The sequence below is a fragment of the Neolamprologus multifasciatus genome, chromosome 3, assembly GCF_963576455.1.
Source record: "Neolamprologus multifasciatus chromosome 3, fNeoMul1.2, whole genome shotgun sequence".
Classification (NCBI taxonomy): Eukaryota; Metazoa; Chordata; class Actinopteri; order Cichliformes; family Cichlidae; genus Neolamprologus; species Neolamprologus multifasciatus.
Window position 1 is genome coordinate 45,389,345 of NC_140441.1, and position 19,697 is coordinate 45,409,041.

The window sequence follows — 19,697 nt, forward strand, 5'->3', positions numbered from 1 at the left end:
GTTTTCATCTTCTCTGGTTTAGTCCATTGACTGTAACAGAACAATGTTCACATTTCAAACCTTCATAGAAGAAGAAAAATCCTCCACTGGATAATTCACTGTGAAACCCTCCAACTCTTCATTCCACCTAAAAGTTTTTCTGACACTGAAATCCAAAGAAAAATGTGCATTTGCTTTACAGACAGCAGTCCAACACAAACATACACACATCATCCAAAACACAGTCCAACATCCAAATCTCCTCCACTGCCAGCATGAATGATGGGAAAGAGAAGGAGGAACACCTGACATTCAGGGTTAGAATGAGTTTCATAAAGCAGACTGTGAAGATCAAAGCTGCATTAGAAAGGTTACATGAATGAATAAGTGGACTGAAGTGGACAGAGATCATCTGAAGCACTTCAAAGGCTTTAAATCAGCACATTTCTCTTTATTCTTTATCAACTCTGTTAGTTTCTCTCAGTTTTCTGTGGAATGAAGCTAACAGCAGGCTAATAAGATGCTGACCAATAGGTTTCTATTAAAGGTTGTAATTTGTATATGAAAAAGTGCTTTGACTCAGCAGGGATCAGCTTACAGGTAGAATACAGCTGCTGGATGGGATTAGCATGTCATAGCTATCTACCAAACTGCTAACTGGGGAATTTCAGGCCATCTATGAATCATCATTTTTGCTAACTGTTTATTCAGCTTAGGCTCACAGGGCTGGAGCCTGTGCCCTAGCTGTCATAGGGCAAGAGGCGTGGTCCACCTGCACAGGTGAGCAGTCCATCACAGGGCCAACAGAGAGAGACAGAGAAGCACTCTCTCACATCCACACCTACAGCAAATTTAGAAGCACCAATGAACCTAAGCAGCATTTCATTGGACTGTGGGAGAACATCCAACCTCCACAGAAAGGCCAACAAGCTTCAACCTACAACCTTCTTGCTTTAAGGCACTAGTGCTAACCACTTTTCCCACTTTCAGCCCAAATCCTGCATCTTCCTGTTTCTGACTCCAGGCCAGCTCCACTAACACTTTCTCATCAGACACTGCCACCTAGTGGAGGAAGTCTTAGTTCCATTTGAAGCTTCAGATGACAGTTAGTTCCTTTACAAAGAGGTGGAGGTGGTGGGGCCACAGCACCATCATCACTGAGTGCCATAGGACACTTAACCTTTGTTTCCATATGCTGGGAACTTCCTGTTGTTCCAAGGAGGACTGGAAAATGTGTGAAAATCTCCCAGTCAGTTCCTCACAGCACACTTCAATCATTTCCCTCCCACAGCACCAGGACCAGGGCTTTTTCTCTCTTTGGTCCCACTAAGAGATTTCCACACAAACACCTCATCAGTGGGACTCTCAGAGCTACCAGCCCTTTGCTACAATCACAAAGCTCTTCATTAAAATCAATGATATCAAAGCTGGAATCAAATGAGTCCAAGTCTTCTGCTGATTCAGCATCACATTCATCTTTGCTCCTTGTTCACCATGGACTTCATTCCTTTCCAAGCCAGCCTTGAGTGTCCTTTATTCAGCTTATCCTCTGCTTTACTTTTACACCTGATTTTAGCTGCTTTATCTCTCTTTCAACCAGTTTCTGTGCCTCAATCTTTTTCTTCTCTCCCTCATAACAAGACAGCTTCTTCTGCCTGAGAACATGTTGGAGTGATTTATTAATCCAGGGCTGCTTATTGGGGAAAATACTTCCTGTTTTTGAAGTAATCCCCATTTTTCCCAGAAAGAAATGTAAGTAGAAATCAATGATCTAAGTGAGAACACGAGCCTTTAAAAATCCCAGTGGGTGCAGTCAAAGCAGTCCCTCAGTCCCAGTATAGTCTTTGGTCCAGACTGGAACAACTGTGTGCCCAGTTTGAACTCTCTTCAGTCCTGTGACCTGACGGACACAGAGGGGCCATCAGATCACATTTAGAAGCTCCCCTAATTGAGCCACAACACATGTCCAATACTTAGTCTGTCTTGTTGGACCAACTGGAAGAAATGATTCAAGGACTTAGTCACAGAACAGAGATTCAAATCTCCAAAATCCAACTGGCTGCATCAGGACATATAGTCTGAAACTCTGCACAGTTTCCTATTTGAAGCTACTTCCTGTTGGCTTCAGCTGTTTGGAGTTTCCATTTTCTAAACTTCTACATTCTGAACCATCTTCAGCTATGAACAGATGATGAAACACTGAATGATTTCAACCTCACACTTTATCTAATAAACTTACATCTTTCATTCTTTATACAGATTGAGTCTCTGTGATTTGTCAGAGATCAGCTGTGATTATCTGGCAGCAGCACTGAAGTCCAACCCCTCCCATCTGAGACAGCTGTTCCTGTCAGGAAACAACCTGAAGCATCCAGATGTGAAGCAGCTGTCTGATCTTCAGCAGAGTCCAGACTACAGACTGGAGACTCTGGTGTAAGTAGAGTGATGGAGTGAGTGGGTGGTGCTGTCAGCAGTATTGTACTAAACACAGTCAGTATGAAACAAAGATCCAGTGTTTCCTGTAAAGCTGCAGCTTCTCAGTGAAGCTGTGAGAGGAGAATGGTGACAGGCTTCAGGATTGGACACAAACACTTCCTGTTTCTGACCTTTATGGTCACCATAGTAACGGCTGACACGCTCTGATCAAACACTGTCAAAAGCCAATCAGCTCTCTGAGCAAAGCAGCACGCAGACCAATGACTGCATTCATTTCCAAGTTTAAAGCAGTGAAGAACACAGTCTGTAGGTGAGGAAGAATTTAGTGAGAGCAGATGTTTGGATGGAATTCCTCCAGTTAACAGCTGGAACCGTCCATCTGGATTGTTGGGCTTGTTGTTGGGGTTCCTACAGAGCTCTGAGTGGACACACCAAGGTTCTTCTAATGAATGAAAGTCCAAACTCAAACTAGGAGGGAAAAACATCTTCATCAACTTCAATAAAAATCCAAAGATTAGAAAAAGTGAAGCAACAATGAGTCCTAGTACAGTCCCAGCACTGAAGTCCCTGCTGCTCTTTATACTGGATGTGCTGCATCACTGACTGACAGCTGATGAAGAGTCTCTGGAAACACTCGTTTATCTCTTCTGCTCTTCCTTCTTCTCTCTGCAGGTGGGAACCATGGCAATAAACAGGACGGTGTGTGTGCTGAGAGAGGAGGAGCTGTGTCCTGATGATCCAGAGAGGTTGAAGCAGCAGCAGCTTGTGTGTAAAGATGCTCTGACTGGGCCATGTTACTGGGAGGTGGAGAGGAGAGCTTCATCCAGCAGTGACTGACAGAGGAATGAGAAGAAGTGCAGATGACTGTCAGTGCTGCAGAGTGAACTGCTCTGAGAACAGCTCCACTGTCAGACACAATGTAGAGTCCAGCATCATCCCTGTGTGTCCCTCTGGATCTGACAGAGGAACATCAGTGTATCTGGACTGCTCTGCTGCTGCTCTGTCCTTCTACAGTCTCTGCACAGTCTCGGTCTGACTCTGGCTTCAGATCCTCCTGGATCAAACTCACCTGGAAAGACTTTCAAACATCACTCAATAGATTTGAATACAGAATAAATTTGATATATACTGTAGATGTACTGTAGAGTTGCAGTTTGTCACTTGTAAATACAGTCTGTGAGCAGCTATGAGCTGAAAGATCTTTCTAGAAACACGAAATGTTTTCACTCTTCTGTTGCTTTTTCATATATTTCCACAAAATTAATATTGATCCCACCTGTCTCACCTGTTTCATGCTTTTATACATAATAAAAGGACATGTGTGATCTGAGCGCTGCTGTGGTTGCTGTGGTTGCTGTGCTGCACGTCTTCATTAAGATAACAGAGACATCTAGTGGTTCAGAGGGAGAACTGCAGGAGGTGGAGCTGTGTTTTAGCATGGAAAACTTTTTTATTGTTATCTTTTAGACCCAGATACAAATATGACAAGTATCAGTGTAAGATACAAAAGGTCACATCAGTCAGCAGAGGGAACAGTGATCACACAGCAATGTAAGAATAGAAACATAACAGTGAATCTGGACATGTATACAGATGGAAGCAAACCAACAGGATGTAACACTACATTAAAGCCACAAATGTGAAGAAAACAAACCCAAAGGAAAATATATTTGATCTCAGGAATCCAAATCAGATGCTTTGGAGCAGGGGTCGGCAACCCTGGGCACTCGTGTCACAGCTGGCACGTGAAAGGTTAACTGGCACGACCATAGCTGGACTGGCCATCGGACATACCGATGGTGATTTTTCGTTTTTATTGGCCAATGATGTTTTTTTTAAATTTTTTTGTAACGGTATAAACAATGGAAGGTGGGGGATTGGCCGGATGCTGGTCGATGTGTAAAAATAGGTCAGTTGTTTGGTGGTGCCTATGGCAGAGCTTCCACAGAGGCAACAGGTGGATGAGGGAAAGGGGAGGCAGGAGGAGCAGAGATCCGAGGCTGCCGCCGGTCCAAGTGTCAGGTGAACTGAACTTTAGGTAAGAAGTTATGACCTGCAGTCTATCTGGGTCAGATATAAACCAAGTTTGTGGTGGAGTTTATTTTCGTTGTGCTGACTTTTTACAGTCAGTTACAATAACTCGTACTGCATACTAGCTAGCATGACGGAGTTTCTATACAGCTGGGTGGGTGCTATGATGTTACTGGTAGTGAACTTTACAGTGGCTTGCAAAAGTATTCGGCCCCCTTGAACTTTCCCACATTTTGTAACATTACAGCCACAAACATGAATCAATTTTATTGGAATTTCACGTGAAAGACCAACACCACCCAAGTGGTGAACACGTTAGAAGTGGAACGAAAATCATACATGATTCCAAACATTTTTTACAAATAAATAACTGCAAAGTGGGGTGTGCGTAATTATTCTGTCATGGAAAAACACACTGCCATCAACTTCTGTTTTGTTTATGTCAAAATCCCTGTAATATAATTACTGTACCTTGATATACATGTGACTTATATTAATGCTGCTGCCCTCTTGTGGCTAAAGTGTAATTATGTTATTTTTACTGCCTTACTTTCAGTTAATGTATTTTGTTTTGCACTATGCATATTTTATATGCCATTAGGTCATTTATTGTGAAAATTCTCATGTGGGAACTATTGTACTGCATGTTGGTTCCACTGGTGCACCTGAGGGAGATGCACGCCCATGTTCATGTGCACGCCATGGCAAGTTGAAGCAAGAGAAGCCAATTTAATTCAGAGAACGTTGTTTCTTAAAAGTATCTGTAAAGTGCTCCTTTCTGCCTCAAAGCATGGGTCAGCCAGCGAGGTATGTTTGTATGATCATTTGTATATAGATCATTTTATGTCTTTATTTCACTCGTCTTACTATTTCATTGAATTTTATGTTATGTTTTAGTTCGACGGTGGCGTAGTTTGTGATCAAGGTGAAGCTGTAACAACCCCAAGACCTTACAACTAACATTAAAGCCAACTTCATGCCATCAGTAAAAGAACTCTTTATTGACTTTAAGAAGAGGTAGAAGTGATAGTCGAACTCGGACCTGCATGATTCCTAGCCCCCTGGTGGTGACATCGTGCCAATGCACCAAGGACCGAGCTGCTGCAAATGTTAATCGACACACAAGTTCACAGTTGCTTCTTCATAAAGATGTCTAGAAGCCAGACATTAAAGTTCATGTTTGGAAAGATGACACAAGGAGGAAGAAACAATAAGGAACTGTGTTAAGCCTGACAACAACAGCATCACAAGTTAGCAAGAAGGGAATTAATGCACCCAAGTTCACAATTCATTACTCAAGTCAAGTTAAAAGGAGATTTTGCATCAACAAATAAGTGCATTACAATAAAATCAAAATGTCAGACACAAATGAGACAGAAATTGAAGCTCCCAGTGCAGAACAAGCTGCAAGGCAAGTGGATGAAAGCTCTTTAGAGCAAATAGTGCAAATAGAGCGACGTAGAAGTGATAGGCCTCGCATGCTCACAGAAAAAGGAAAAGAATTCCATAAAGAAAGGTTACAAGGTCTGCAACGTCACTTTGACAGTATTTATGACAGATGGAAACCATTAATCAAAGTGGCAAAAAAATCTGTTATAAAAGGAGATCCACCTGACATTCTTGAAGGTCACATGAACGTTGTACAAAGAGAAGCAGCCGAGCTTAATGATATTTATGATGAATACAGAGCAATGGATGGACCACCTCATGATATGCGTTCCAAGCTAGACAAATGCACATCAGTGACTACAGTAGTTTTGCAGAAGATCAAATGTCACATTAAAGGAGAAACTCAAGAGGAGATTGTATGGCCTGATGCAGGCTCTATATTTACATCCTCTAGCTCTGTTAGTGTCTCAGTTCATAGTCCATTTAAAGCCAATACAGTTCTTTCTAATGGTTCCTCCTCCAAAAGACAAGAAGCTGCAGCAGAGTATGAAGCCACAAAGGCTGTGCTTCAGATAATGACAGAACAAGAATACAGAGAAAGAATGCAAATGCTTGAAGAAGAAGACAAACGCATATCCGCAGAACAAGCAGTTGCTGCAATGTCACAATGTCTCCTAGAGGAAAAGGAGGAAACTGAGCGCAAGTTACAAAGAGAAAAGGCGAAAGCGGCCGTGATAAAGAGACAACAAGAGGAAAGTGCTGCAAGGAGAAGGTCAGTTGAGGACTTAAGAAGAGAAATTGAAAGATTGGAAAATCTGAAAGGACTCAATGCAGCACAGGCAAAACTACAAGTTTATGACGAAGACTACGTTTCAGTAAAGCAAGAAAGAGTCACTCTAAACAAGGGGTGTCAAACTCAAATACACAGTGGGCCAAAATTCAAAACTGGAACAAAGTCGCGGGCAAACGTTAACATTTATTGAAATATATTTATTCCTCCAGATATAAGAATGAATCTTTTCTTATGGGCTCAAACACGTTTTGCTGAAAAACCGAATATGGAACAAGCAAAGCTTAATACTAAACAATATATATATTAGCTGTATAATACCAGTAGGCCAGCTCTAATAGTAATTTGGTATGGCTTTGCGGGCCAAATGTAATTAGGCTGCGGGCCAAATTTGGCCCGTGGGCCAGAGTTTGACACCTATGCTCTAAACCCTGCAAACTTACAGGTAACAGAGTCCAAGAATACTGCTAATCAACCCTTACAACCACGAAGAGAGTTAAATGTCACTTATGAGAGCACAGGTGAGCTTGTAAAGGTTTTGGCAGAAGCTATGTCAGCTAATAGACTGCCTATTCCAGAGCCCTCAGTATTTAGTGGGGATCCACTTAAGTTCAAGCATCGGAAGGCATCCTTTCAGACTCTAATAGAGAGAAAGAACATTCCCACTGCCGAAAAGATATTTTTTCTACAGAAGTATGTTGGTGGCTGTGTTAAGGAAGCCTTAGATGGCTATTTTCTGATTGGCTCTGAAGACTCATATGAGGCAGCATGGAATATGCTCAATGAACATTATGGAGAGCCTTTTGTCATTGCTAAGGCCTTTAGAGACAAGTTACATACCTGGCCAAAGGTGACAGGAAAGAATAGTGCTAAGAGCTAAGAACGTTTGTGGACTTTTTACAAAGCTGCCAATCTGCAATGACTAATAATGAGAATCTGAACATTCTCAATGATGGCATTGAGAATCAAAGACTTGCTGCTAAACTACCAGATTGGAACCAAAAGGCTACAGAGTACCAGCTGGAGCACAAAAGATTCCCACGTTTCAGTTACTTTGTAACATTCCTGTCAATGGAGGCAAGTATCGCATGTAATCCCATTACATCATACCAAGCCATAAGACAAAGTGACTTTAACCAACCAAAGACAAAACCTCAACCTACATCCATTCCTAAGAGACAAGATACAGTGAAAATCTTCACAACTAACTCGACTGAAAGAAGCATGGTCTCTTGTGTGTTTTGTAAAAGAGCAGGACACGGCTTACACAAGTGTCGTAAGTTCACTGAGAAACCTGTCGCTGAGAGAGTCAAATTCATTCAAGGTGAAAAATTATGTTTTGGCTGTTTAAATAGTGGCCATCTCTCCAAGAACTGCAGCAACAAGATGACATGCAACACATGCTCAAAACGGCATCCTACATGCCTGCATGAAGAAAGACAAAGACAAGAGACAAAGAAAGAACCACCTAAAGAGCAACAAGTAAGTGAACTGAAGGAAACCCAGCATCAGGTAACACAGTCACAAGACACAGTCAATGAGACCACATCTAATAGAGTGACTCATGAAAGTAAAAACACACAGACATCTGCAATAGTCCCAGTCTACGTATCCACACAAAATGAGCCCAGTAAAGAAGTATTGATCTACGCTCTGCTGGACACACAGAGTGATTCTTCATTTATTCTTAATGAAGTAGCAAACAACTTGGACACAACCAAAACTCAAGTTAAGCTCAATCTATCTATAATGTCATCCAAGAAAACCACTGTACCATGCACAAAACTTGAAGCTCTGCAAATAAGAGGACTGTTTTCCAAGAAGAAACTCACTGTACCAGTTGTTTACACACGGGACTTTATACCCGCTAATCGTAGTCATATTCCTACTCCAGACACTGCAAGGGCATGGTCACATTTGGAGCATCTCGCTGAACATATTGCCCCCCCTTTGGACTGTGAAATAGGACTCCTGTTAGGGTACAACTGCACACAAGCCTTAATCCCCAGAGAAGTCGTATGTGGTGAAGAAAACCAGCCGTACACTCAGAGAACAGATTTGGGTTGGAGCATCATCAGCTACTGTGATTCATGTGATACGGGTAATGATGTAATTGGAGTAAGTCACCGCATCATTGTAAAACAAGTTATACCAGAGACTGAGTCACCCACAAAACTAAAGAATAAGGTTCATTACACCTGCAAGACACAAGTAAAGGAAGTAACATTTCCAGATGTAATCAAAGCACTTGAATCAGACTTTACAGAGAGTGCAGTGGAAGAGACAAGCATTTCGCAAGAAGATGTTCGCTTTATTACAAAGCTACAAGAAGGAATAAAGCAAAGGCTAGATGGACACTATGAAATGCCACTGCCTTTCAAAAGTGACAGACCAAATCTTCCCAATAACATGCCAGGTGCAATGCAACGTTTAAGTAGTCTCGAACGCAGATTCAAAAGGGACCAAAGGTACTACACAGACTATGCAAATTTTATGGCGAACATGATAGCATGTGGTGACGCAGAGAAAGTCCCGGAGAAAGAACTCTGTAATACCCCTGTTTGGTATATCCCCCACCATGGGGTATACCACCCTCAGAAGCCCGGCAAGATACGTGTAGTCTTTGACTGCTCTGCACAATATCAAGACACCTCACTGAACACGCACCTGCTTACAGGGCCTGACCTCACAAACACTTTGGTGGGAGTGCTCTGTAGGTTCAGGAAGGGCTCTGTTGCTGTAATGTGCGATGTGGAACGCATGTTTCACCAGTTCCATGTGACACCTCAAGACCAGGACTACTTACGCTTCCTATGGTGGGAGCATGGTGACCTAAGCGTTCCACCCTCAGTCTTTCGAATGAAGGTTCATCTCTTTGGTGCTGCTTCTTCTCCTGGCTGTGCCAACTTTGGGTTAAAACATCTAGCCACGCAAGGTGAGGGAAAGTTCACTCCAAACACTGTAAGGTTCATTCAAAGGAACTTTTATGTAGATGATGAACTTGTTAGTGTTATGTCAGAAGCAGAAGCCATAAAACTAGTCAAAGAGGCAAGAGAACTGTGTAGCACAGGTAAACTAAGATTACACAAGTTCGTATCAAACAGTGAAAATGTGATAAAGTCATTGCCGAGAGAAGAGTGTGCCGAAAGTATTAAGGATTTCGATTTGGCACTTGGAGAGCCATTAATGGAAAGGGCTCTTGGTGTTCAGTGGTGCGTTTCTGCTGATGAGTTAAAGTTCAGAATAACTGTAAAAGAGCACCCAATGACAAGAAGAGGAATCCTGTGCACAATAGCATCAGTGTATGACCCACTGGGATTTGTGGCACCGTTCATCCTAAGAGCAAAGCAAATCCTGCAACAGCTATGTCAAGAGAAAGTTGGATGGGACGAGCCTCTCTCAGATGATCTCAGCACACAGTGGGAATCCTGGCTCCTAGATCTTCAAAACCTGTCAAAGGTGAAAGTTCAAAGACATGTCTTACCTGCAAACACAGACATTGCACAGTGTGAATTACACCATTTTTCAGACGCTAGTGTGACAGGCTACGGAGAGTGTAGTTATTTAAGAACAGTAACATCAAAGGGTGATGTTCATTGTGCCCTAGTCCTGGGAAAGGCACGTGTAGCCCCAACCAAGGTCACTACTGTCCCTAGACTTGAATTAATGGCTGCAGTTGTTGCAGCAAGAACAAGTGCAATGTTAAGAAATGAACTGGAGATAAGTGATCTTGAAGAACACTTCTGGACAGATTCCAAGGTAGTGTTGGGATACGTGAATAATGATGCAAAGAGATTTCACGTGTTTGTGGCAAATAGGATTCAAAGGATACCGTCACTCACAGACCCATGACAGTGGCATCATGTACCATCTGAAAGTAATCTCGCAGACCATGCATCAAGAGGGCTCACTGTCCAACAGCTACTCAACTCTAACTGGTTTAAAGGTCCAGAGTTTTTGTGGCAAAGCGAGCTACCCGTTGAAAATGGCAAGTTTACGGAAGTCAAGCCCAATGATCCAGAGCTAAAAACAGTACATATGTTCAACACCAAAGTAGAAGAACGGAGAACAATACTAGACCATCTCACCAAATTCTCAGACTGGAGAAGAGCGGTTAAAGCTATTGCTTGTCTACAGAAATTTGTGAAGGATTTTAAAGGACTCACCCAAACAAAAGGTGAAAACACAAGTGTTGAGGACAGACAAAAGGCAGAACTGTTCATAATAAAACTTGCACAAGAAAACACATTCAGCAAAGAAATCAAGGACTTAACTAGAGGAAAGGACATTCAACTGAAGGATAAGACACACAAGCTGTACAGCCTAAGTCCATTTGTTGATGAGCAGGGAGTGCTCAGGGTGGGAGGACGTTTAACAAGAGCAACTCTGCACCCATATATCAAACATCCTGCCATTATTCCCAAGTCAAGTCATGTGTCGTCTTTACTTATTAAACACTACCACGAAAAGGTGCAGCATCAAGGAAGAGGAATAACTGTCAATGAGCTGCGCTCCAATGGACTATGGATCACAGGATGCAGCAATGCAGTTGCTTCTCACATCTACAAGTGCACAACCTGCAGAAAGTACAGGAGACATACTCAAGATCAACGGATGTCCGATCTACCAGAGGATAGAATGGAAGCAACACCCCCATTCTCCTACTGTGGCATTGACTGTTTTGGACCTTTTTATGTAAAAGAGGGTCGAAAAGAACTTAAAAGGTATGGTCTTCTTTTTACATGTATGTGTTCTAGGGCAATACATATTGAAATGTTGGATGACCTTACCACTGATGCCTTTATGAATGCATTACGTTGTTTTATTTCTATTCGTGGAGAGTAAGACAAATTAGGTGTGACCAAAGTACTAATTTTGTCAGTGCTAAGGGAGAGTTTTTGAATGCACTAAAGGATTTGGACAAAGAACAGTTGAAACAATATGGATGTGAGTTTGTTCTGAACACCCTGTCTTCAAGTCACATGGGAGGTGTTTGGGAGAGGCAAATTAGAACTATTAGAAGTGTTTTAACTTCTATTTTGGATCACACTTCTAAGAGACTTGACAGTTCCTCACTCAGAACATTTCTTTATGAAGTCATGGCTATTGTGAATAGCAGGCCATTAACAGTAGAGAACCTAAATGATCCAAATTTAGAGCCTCTTACACCGAATCATATTCTCATGATGAAGTCCAGTGTTATTCTACCTCCTCCTGGTGAATTTGTGAGCCAGGACCTGTACCTAAGAAGGAGATGGCGCCAAGTTCAGTTTTTGGCCAATGAATTCTGGACAAGGTGGAAAACGGAATACCTTCTCAATCTTCAACAGAGACAAATCTGGCAAAGAGATAAAAGGAATGCAAAGGTGAATGACATTGTTATTCTCCAAGAGGACAATTCTCCAAGGAACAAGTGGAAATTGGCAAGAATTAGAATTGGAAGAATTAGAAAGGTTAAGCTTTTGCTCAGTGATTCAACCTTGGATAAGGATGGGAAAAGGACTGTCAAACCAGTGTACCTTGATAGGCCAGTACACAAAACTGTGTTATTGCTAGAAGCAGAATAAATGCTAAAATGTAAACATGTTCCTATTATAATGTGTTTAAGTAGAAATCACAATAGTTTTGTGATTTGGTGGGAGTTTTACTGCCTTACTTTCAGTTAATGTATTTTGTTTTCCACTATGCATATTTCATATGCCATTAGGTCATTTATTGTGAAAATTCTCATGTGGGAACTATTGTACTGCATGTTGGTTCCAGTGGTGCACCTGAGGGAGATGCACGCCCATGGCAAGTTGAAGCAAGAGAAGCCAATTTAATTCAGAGAAAGTTGTTTCTTAAAAGTATCTGTAAAGTGCTCATTTCTGCCTCAAAGCATGGGTCAGCCAGCGAGGTATGTTTGTATGTTATATACAACCCCAAAACCTTACAGCTAACATTAAAGCCAACTTCATGCCATCAGTAAAATAACTCTTTATCGACTTTAAGAAGAGGTAGAAGTGATAGTTATTGTTATTAGGGAAAACATTTGAGAGTAACATGCCAAATGTTCAGCACTTTGGCTTTAGCTTAAGAAATCCTCATTTTTATGTCATCAGTTATAGTTGCATGTATTCATTATCATAATTTAACCTTTAATATTGATGTCTTAAATTGATTTTACGTAAACTATCAATAATTTTATGGTTGTATTAAATAAATACATCACTAATGAATTAATTATTTCAGTAATTAATTTAAAAATATACATAATCAATTAAATAAATATATTAATAATGAATTATCCATTAATTTAATTTAAAATGTGTCATTATTTGTTTCTATACAATTCAAATTAGTTAATTACATATTTAATCAATTATTGGTTTGTTTTCTATTTTAATTATTTTACTGACACATTTAATGAATTACTTAATGATGTATTTATTTAATTCACGTTGCTACTCCTGGCCCTGCATCGCTGTTCATAAATACATTTTATTTGTCAGCTTCACCCATCAAAGTCAGGGGGTAATGCTGATCAAGTCAAAACCATTGCTTTGTCTGGTGGGCGTTCTTTTAGTGGGCTTTTCTGTCACGGCCTGCGTGGCAGACTATGATGAGGGGAAGGAGGACCCAAATGCTGGACTCTTTGATGAGGTCAGTGCATTTATTTACAGTGATGCAAAATAATCCAAACAACAATAAATCCCCAGTGCGTTCCCGACTCTGACATGTCCTCTTGCCAATGTTAGTGTTCTTTGTCTCCGCTCCTCAGTGTCTGAGCACCCCGTGCTCGCTGCCCTCTCGTCTCCACACTCCTCCTGGGGAATAACAAAGAGGCAGCCGTCAGCAACGCCACAATGTGGCAGACTAACCTTAACCAACTCGCCAAGAGACTAACGTGAAGTTACGCAATGATCCAGCATCGGAGAGAGCTTCACCACACTCCTGAGTAGGTCCTCTGACGAGGCTTGATCAGCTGCAGGTGTGGCCAGGCTCCTGGCTGACACACACACACACACACCTAGATACACAAACATGGAAACAGGAGACAGCAGCACCAAAAACACACATGTCCATAACTTCTTACAGGCCCTGGGTCACCCAGACCCCGGCCCCATGACAATTTCTCAAAACTAAGTAGGCCCACACACCAGGGTTTGGACATGTGTGGACCCAAACTATACTTAAACTTTACCCTTTTTTGTGTGTCACCAAATAAACTTTAATATCTTCTAGACAAGAATGTAGTGGCATAATCTTTAACCTCCTAAGACCCGAACTCCTCCGTGGCATTCATTTTTAATTTCTCTTTGATATTTGGGCTGATTGGGACCTGATGAATGTAAAAACAAGGAATTACCAGATTTAAAAAAATTTTTTTACCAAATTTTTGTTTCTGAGAAAAATGAGAGCCACATATGAGGATACTGGTCTAAAATTTTGATAGCACAGTGGCAGTATAACATCATCGTAAGTGGATATCAGGCCCTTGTAGAGCAAAATGTAGTATTTTGGTCTAAACAACCCAAAATGTGATGTCCACATATGAGGACGCCAGGTCCTAGGAGGTTAAATATGTGCTCACTTTGTCAAAATGAACCTAATCATCTCTGATGAATTCAGTGATGTCAGCCAGCTCACCTTGCAAGTGGTCGAGCTTATACCACCGACAACGCGGCACACAACTTGTAAACCCCCTGCTGACTATCACCTCTTGAGTTATTTATTTATGTTTGTTTCAACTATTCCTGCAAAAAGTAAGCACGTGTTACTGATAAAAAGTCTAATAGAAGCAAAGTCTAAACTTTGAAAACAAAAAACAAAAACCTGTCTGATTCAGATCTGATCTTTGGGGGGTTTCAATAAGCAGTGTGACCCGTGTATATGCATCAGGGGTGGGTTTTGATTATCGATTTATCGATTAAAATCGCTTCTGGCTTGGATAACGTGATATCGATTCATTCAAATCCTGAATCGATTTTTTAATATAAATTTATTTTGGCCAAAACGCCAGAATCTCAGGTTAAACCTCCCAAAATTTCAACAACCACCAAACAGCTAAAACAGTCAATGAGAGCAGGAACACGGATTCTGCACAAAGACGTAAACACAAAGCGCGGAGCCGCTGACGCATCAGAATCAGTGAGATGTGACTTTCTCACCTGACTGCACGGACACGAGCTGAAAGCCGACAGCTCGCTGATTCTGATGTTTCGGCGCTTTGTGTTTACGGCCTTTTTGCGCTGATTCTGAAGCTGCAGGTTTTTATCTCTCTCCAAACAATATTGAGTAAACCAGCAGCAAAAGAAGATCCAAACTACGCTTCACATAAACCTCGTCATGAATTCCCTCTGATTGTTTTGCTGCCACCACGATAAAATCACACTTCATGCACAGCTCTCTCTCTCTCTCTCTCTCTCTCTCTGTACTTCAAGAACAGATTCCCGTCTAAAAATCTGTTTTCTGCATTATTCGCTTGCTTGTTATGCACAAGTCTACCGTTCTTACAGCCTGTCGGACGCTGTTTTTCTTTTCTTTTACTTACTTCCGAAAACAAAGCCTAATTTCTGCCGTTCAATACTGAACAAATTTAAACTTTTTAAAATGATGCAAAATTGCAAAATGCTCAGCTGTGTCTGTAATAAAACCTCTGCAACTTTGCTCTGTTTCACGTCAGCAGCATCAGGTAATCTTCATATGTTCATTAATGGTTTTCTTTCGTTTTTGATCTACTGCAGAATATTTGTGTAAAATCCCAGGCCAGGAAAACCTTCATGTTTTTTCTGTGTTTTATCCTCAGCTACTTTGACACAAAGGCATCTGCTGTGATGCTCACACCTTTGACAAAGTATGGCAAGTGTCAGATTTCTTTTTATAGATATAAAAATATAGAAATGTACTGATGCATGACCTGAATTATAATATTTCTGACTGTCTGAGGCAAAATTTTCCCGATTCAAATTGAATCAAATTGAATGGAATCGAATCGATTCTAGAAATGAGTGACGATACCAGCCCTAATATGCATGTTTTAATAAAAGAGATAATGTTCGTGTTTCAGTCATGTAGTAACTGTTAGCTTTAACTGTACAAGGCTTGTTAGATATAATGAAACACATCGTGCAGATTTCTGGATGTTAGACTATAATTTTTATTATGATTATTAATCTTGAGTCTAAAAAGTCAGTCAAGTATATCCAGGATATCTTTCTGTTAACTGGATTCACTGATCCTAACACTGGGACCAGGATAAGCGGTTGCATGAAGCTGGTTATCAGCTGACAATCTTATTATTTAATTAATTTAATTAAGTTATTTAATTTTTCTAATTTTTCCTCTACATTTTCCCTGAAATGAAGGGATTGTGTTAAACATGTTTTGGTTCCTCACATTTTTCTGCAATCTCTTTGTTCAACCCCCTGAATTAAAGCTGAAAGTCTGCACTTCAAACACATCTGAGTTGTTTCATTTAAAATTGATTTTAGTGTATGTACAGAACCAAAATTAGAAATTAAGTTCTCTCTGTCCAGATATTTATGGACCTAACTGTATAATCTATACAGCACGTAAAAAATGCTGTAAATAAAGAAGTCTGTGAAAATGTGGCGCTTCCAGGTCAATTTAAACTGAAGTGATATAATCTTCTCCCCACAGTTTGAGTTTGTATTGTCTCAGCTGCAGACAGACTATGATATAAATTTGGAGGTGCCAACCACTATTAATATTATTAGTTATAAAGAACACCTTCCTGCCTTTAGTCTTATTCATGATGATTATTAGTTGTCTTCTAATGTCCACAAGTCTGTATGATGTGTTTCATAGTTTCTAACAAGCCTTTTAAACTTAAGTTACTGCATTGCTGAAACACCAACATCTGCTTATTGAACAAAACAAGAACAACCAAAAGACCACACATCTGATTTTAGTTTTATTTTAATAGACTTCCAAAAATTATACCAGATAACTGTCGCTCAGAATATAATTGAATAAACATTTTAAAAAATGATAACCTAATCCTGTCTTGACAGGCTGAGCTCTTCAGTATCCACCAACAACATCGTCATGCTGAGTCAGACGTTTCTGCTCCTGGTGGAAATACTCTTCCTCTTTCCACATTGTACCAAATGTTTTTAAATGTTAGTTTCAATTTAAAATTAACGATTAAAAAAGTGTAACACATGATGCAAATGTAAACAAAAGCCCCTCTGCAGTATCAAGTCTGCATGGCAAAGTGACACACTTTAGGCGATCTTCATCCTCTGGAAAAGTGCTCTCAGCTATTTCCCAGTCACCTGGCGTCTGTGCTGTTCACAGAATCACAATTCCATTGCTAAACTTCCTCTCTGCACCGTCGATTAGAGGTTGGCGCGCTCCCTTCATCCTTCTGCTTCTGTTCCAACGCCGCTGAAGAATTAGGGCAGAGCACATCGTACACCCTAGTTGTCATCCTCAACGTCAACGTTGAATCTCTTTCACTCCTTCTGGTTGTTTGCTGTTCAAAGTCTCCTCTCGACAATCTTCTGGAAGCTCAGTAGCACAGCTCACTGTGGGATGTTTGCTGTGCTGAAGGTGATCTCTGCTCCTCTATGATCCTCCTGAAGCCTCTCTCCAGGCCTCAGCTTCCATCTTGTGGACGATCTCCTTCAGTCACTCCTTCTCAGGGCACGTCACGACACCTGCAAGTTAAAAATTGACACTCCTCTTTTGCCACACGGCTCTCGCCATGTGTCAACTCCACACAATGAGACATACACAAGAATGTTGCACATTCTCTCTGAAAAATCACAGAGACAAGTATCATTGCAGGTTTATCATTAAACCTCTGCTTTTTTGCCATAATTTGCTCCAAATCATCGATCATCTCAACTTCATCCCACATTGTAATCAGTGACTTTTCTTAAGTTTGTCACTCACTTATTTCATCACTATGAACTCAATAGTGGTCAGATAATGAGCCCCATTTTATCTATTCTATAACCCTGCACATCTGCTCAGTTGTCACTTTTCTGTCTGTGCTGAATTCTTTACAAGCAGAAACATTAGAATCAGAATCAGAATTTATTTGTCACATACAGGTTGCCCCGCAGTAAAATGAGACACCCCCCCCCCCCCCCCCCCCCCGACCTTACACACATAACACAGACATTACATGGGGGTTACAAGTCGGAGATCGGCAGTTACGGAAAAAAACACTGAAATGTACACACAATGGGAAGGTACAAGAGGAAAAAAAGAGACCTCTACTCATGCTGTGCTTCCATGGTAGGACAGCACGAGAACAGGAAACAAAAAAAAACTCCTCTGCACAAAAAAAGCACATGAATGTTCACAGCACAACATTATGAAGACATAACAAGCCACAGGGTTGGGTAGGGGATGAGGAGTAATCCCAGGCAACACAGCAGACATCCTGCCACTGCGCCGACTCGCCAGCGCGGGCCCAGACCCGCCTCGTGTTCCCAGGAGGTAACAAGCATCGAAGGCGTTGGAAAAGGAAGGGGAGATGAGTGAGTGCTTATCAGTGTAAGTGTGTGTGTGTGCGTGTCCATAGTTCAGCTGAGACAGTGTCCTTCGCCCTATCAGGCTAGGTAAACAGTCCTCCAGCCAATCCAGGTGGCCTTGCAGGGGATGGGGAGAATAGTCATCACACAGTCGTTATCAGGGAGTGTTTGTCCGGCTTCAGCCTTGGGCCTGTGCATCTGGCGCCGTGGTGGTGTCTGCATTTTGATCCCGAATTTGTTGATTTTGTTGATTTTCTTTCCATACGAGCAGCTCACGAGAATTTTCAAAGCTGATCTTTAACACTCTGATGCTGGTCTCTCGATCTCCCGTTGGAGAGCCGCGAGCCTCCCCATGATGGTATCAAACTTCTGATCCGTGGTGTTATCATTCTTTTGATTCTGAGACCTCACAACTGCAGTGATCCGTTCTGTGATGTGATCCAACTTTCGCTCAAGGTTGTCATTTTGAGCAGGGCCCTCTCTGATGTATCCCACCATACGCTCAATGGTGTTGTTTTGAGCCTTCACAGCAGCTGTAAGCGTCTCCAAGGTGTTAACCATGCTGCGTTCGTTGTGAGAGGTCGCGACTCGTCCCGTCGCTTCGATTCCAGCGGGCAGCCTTGGGGGGGGTTTGAACAGCCGGTTCCGCTCTCTCAATTCTCCGATAAGTCAGGGCCATGCCAGCTCCGATCAGCAAGAACCCTGTTATCATGGTTCCGAATAGGTAGATATCTTCAGCGTCCTCGATCGACAGTCCCGCCAGGCACATGACTCTCCATTTCTGCCACCCGTCCATCGTGTATCCGGCAGGGAAAGTCCCTCCAGGGCACTCGGGCTCTCCCAAGCCCAGACTTCTCGTTGAGAAGAGGGTGTCAATAGCATTCAGAGACCAGTTGATCAAATCCATAATTCTCTTTTAGGTTTTAGAGAACGACAGTGAGAGACTGTTCCAGGGAAAAAGTAATGCACATGAGACAGACAAGGACACAGAGGCTAAGCAGGGAAGATAAGGGTAAGGAGGAGAGGAGAAAAGTGCGACCGCCTTCGCTGACAGCCAAACGAGAAAGGATTAGCATCCTAGGTCAGGCCTGGGTCACCAGATTCCAGAGGTGCTGTAAAAGGTCATAAAGTTAACACTCTGCTGTAAAAGACGTTACACTGGTTTCAACACAGTATGTCTCTCACACTGTATTCACATTTCCACTGTAATATTCACATTTCTCACAGTGTAATTTCATCACCAACATACAGCCTGTAAACGCAGTTTCCTTCACACAAAAACTCAGTAATCCTGTGGTAGAAAAACATTATTAAGTTGTGTCCTGCTATAAATCACATGATCAAATCACATGATTAACCCTCTGCTGTAGAAAAGTAATGTAAATGTTAGCGCTGCGCAGATGTATACACACTTTCTCACAGTGACGTCTGCATTGTGAGTAATACAGGATCATGAATAACACACTGCTGGTAAATTCACCCAGAAAATTTACAGCTAAAAGCTTAAATTTGCAGAGTTCACACAGTCATGTGACCCAAAGTTTCCTCCTCTGATCTCCTCCTGCTCCTGAAACAAAAGACAC

The 19,697-nt window shown here is 41.6% G+C and overlaps 1 protein-coding gene across 10 annotated transcripts in view; it reads left to right on the forward strand.

Annotated features, from left to right (window-relative positions):
- LOC146523552 (protein NLRC3-like) overlaps positions 1-19,697 on the forward strand; it is a 102,147-nt gene that overhangs the window by 17,629 nt on the left and 64,821 nt on the right. For 8 of the 10 annotated variants that reach the window (XM_085151106.1, XM_085151110.1, XM_085151123.1 and 5 more), the window contains 2 exons: positions 2,239-2,412; positions 3,088-3,685. The exons of 1 other annotated variant lie outside the window; for it this stretch is intronic. In XM_085151106.1, coding sequence (XP_085007232.1) covers positions 2,239-2,412; positions 3,088-3,106 — 193 coding nt within the window. In that variant the 3' untranslated portion in view covers positions 3,107-3,685. Of the gene's footprint in view, positions 1-2,238; positions 2,413-3,087; positions 3,686-19,697 lie in introns of those variants that run through there. One more of the 10 variants, XM_085151115.1, reaches the window with a different exon arrangement.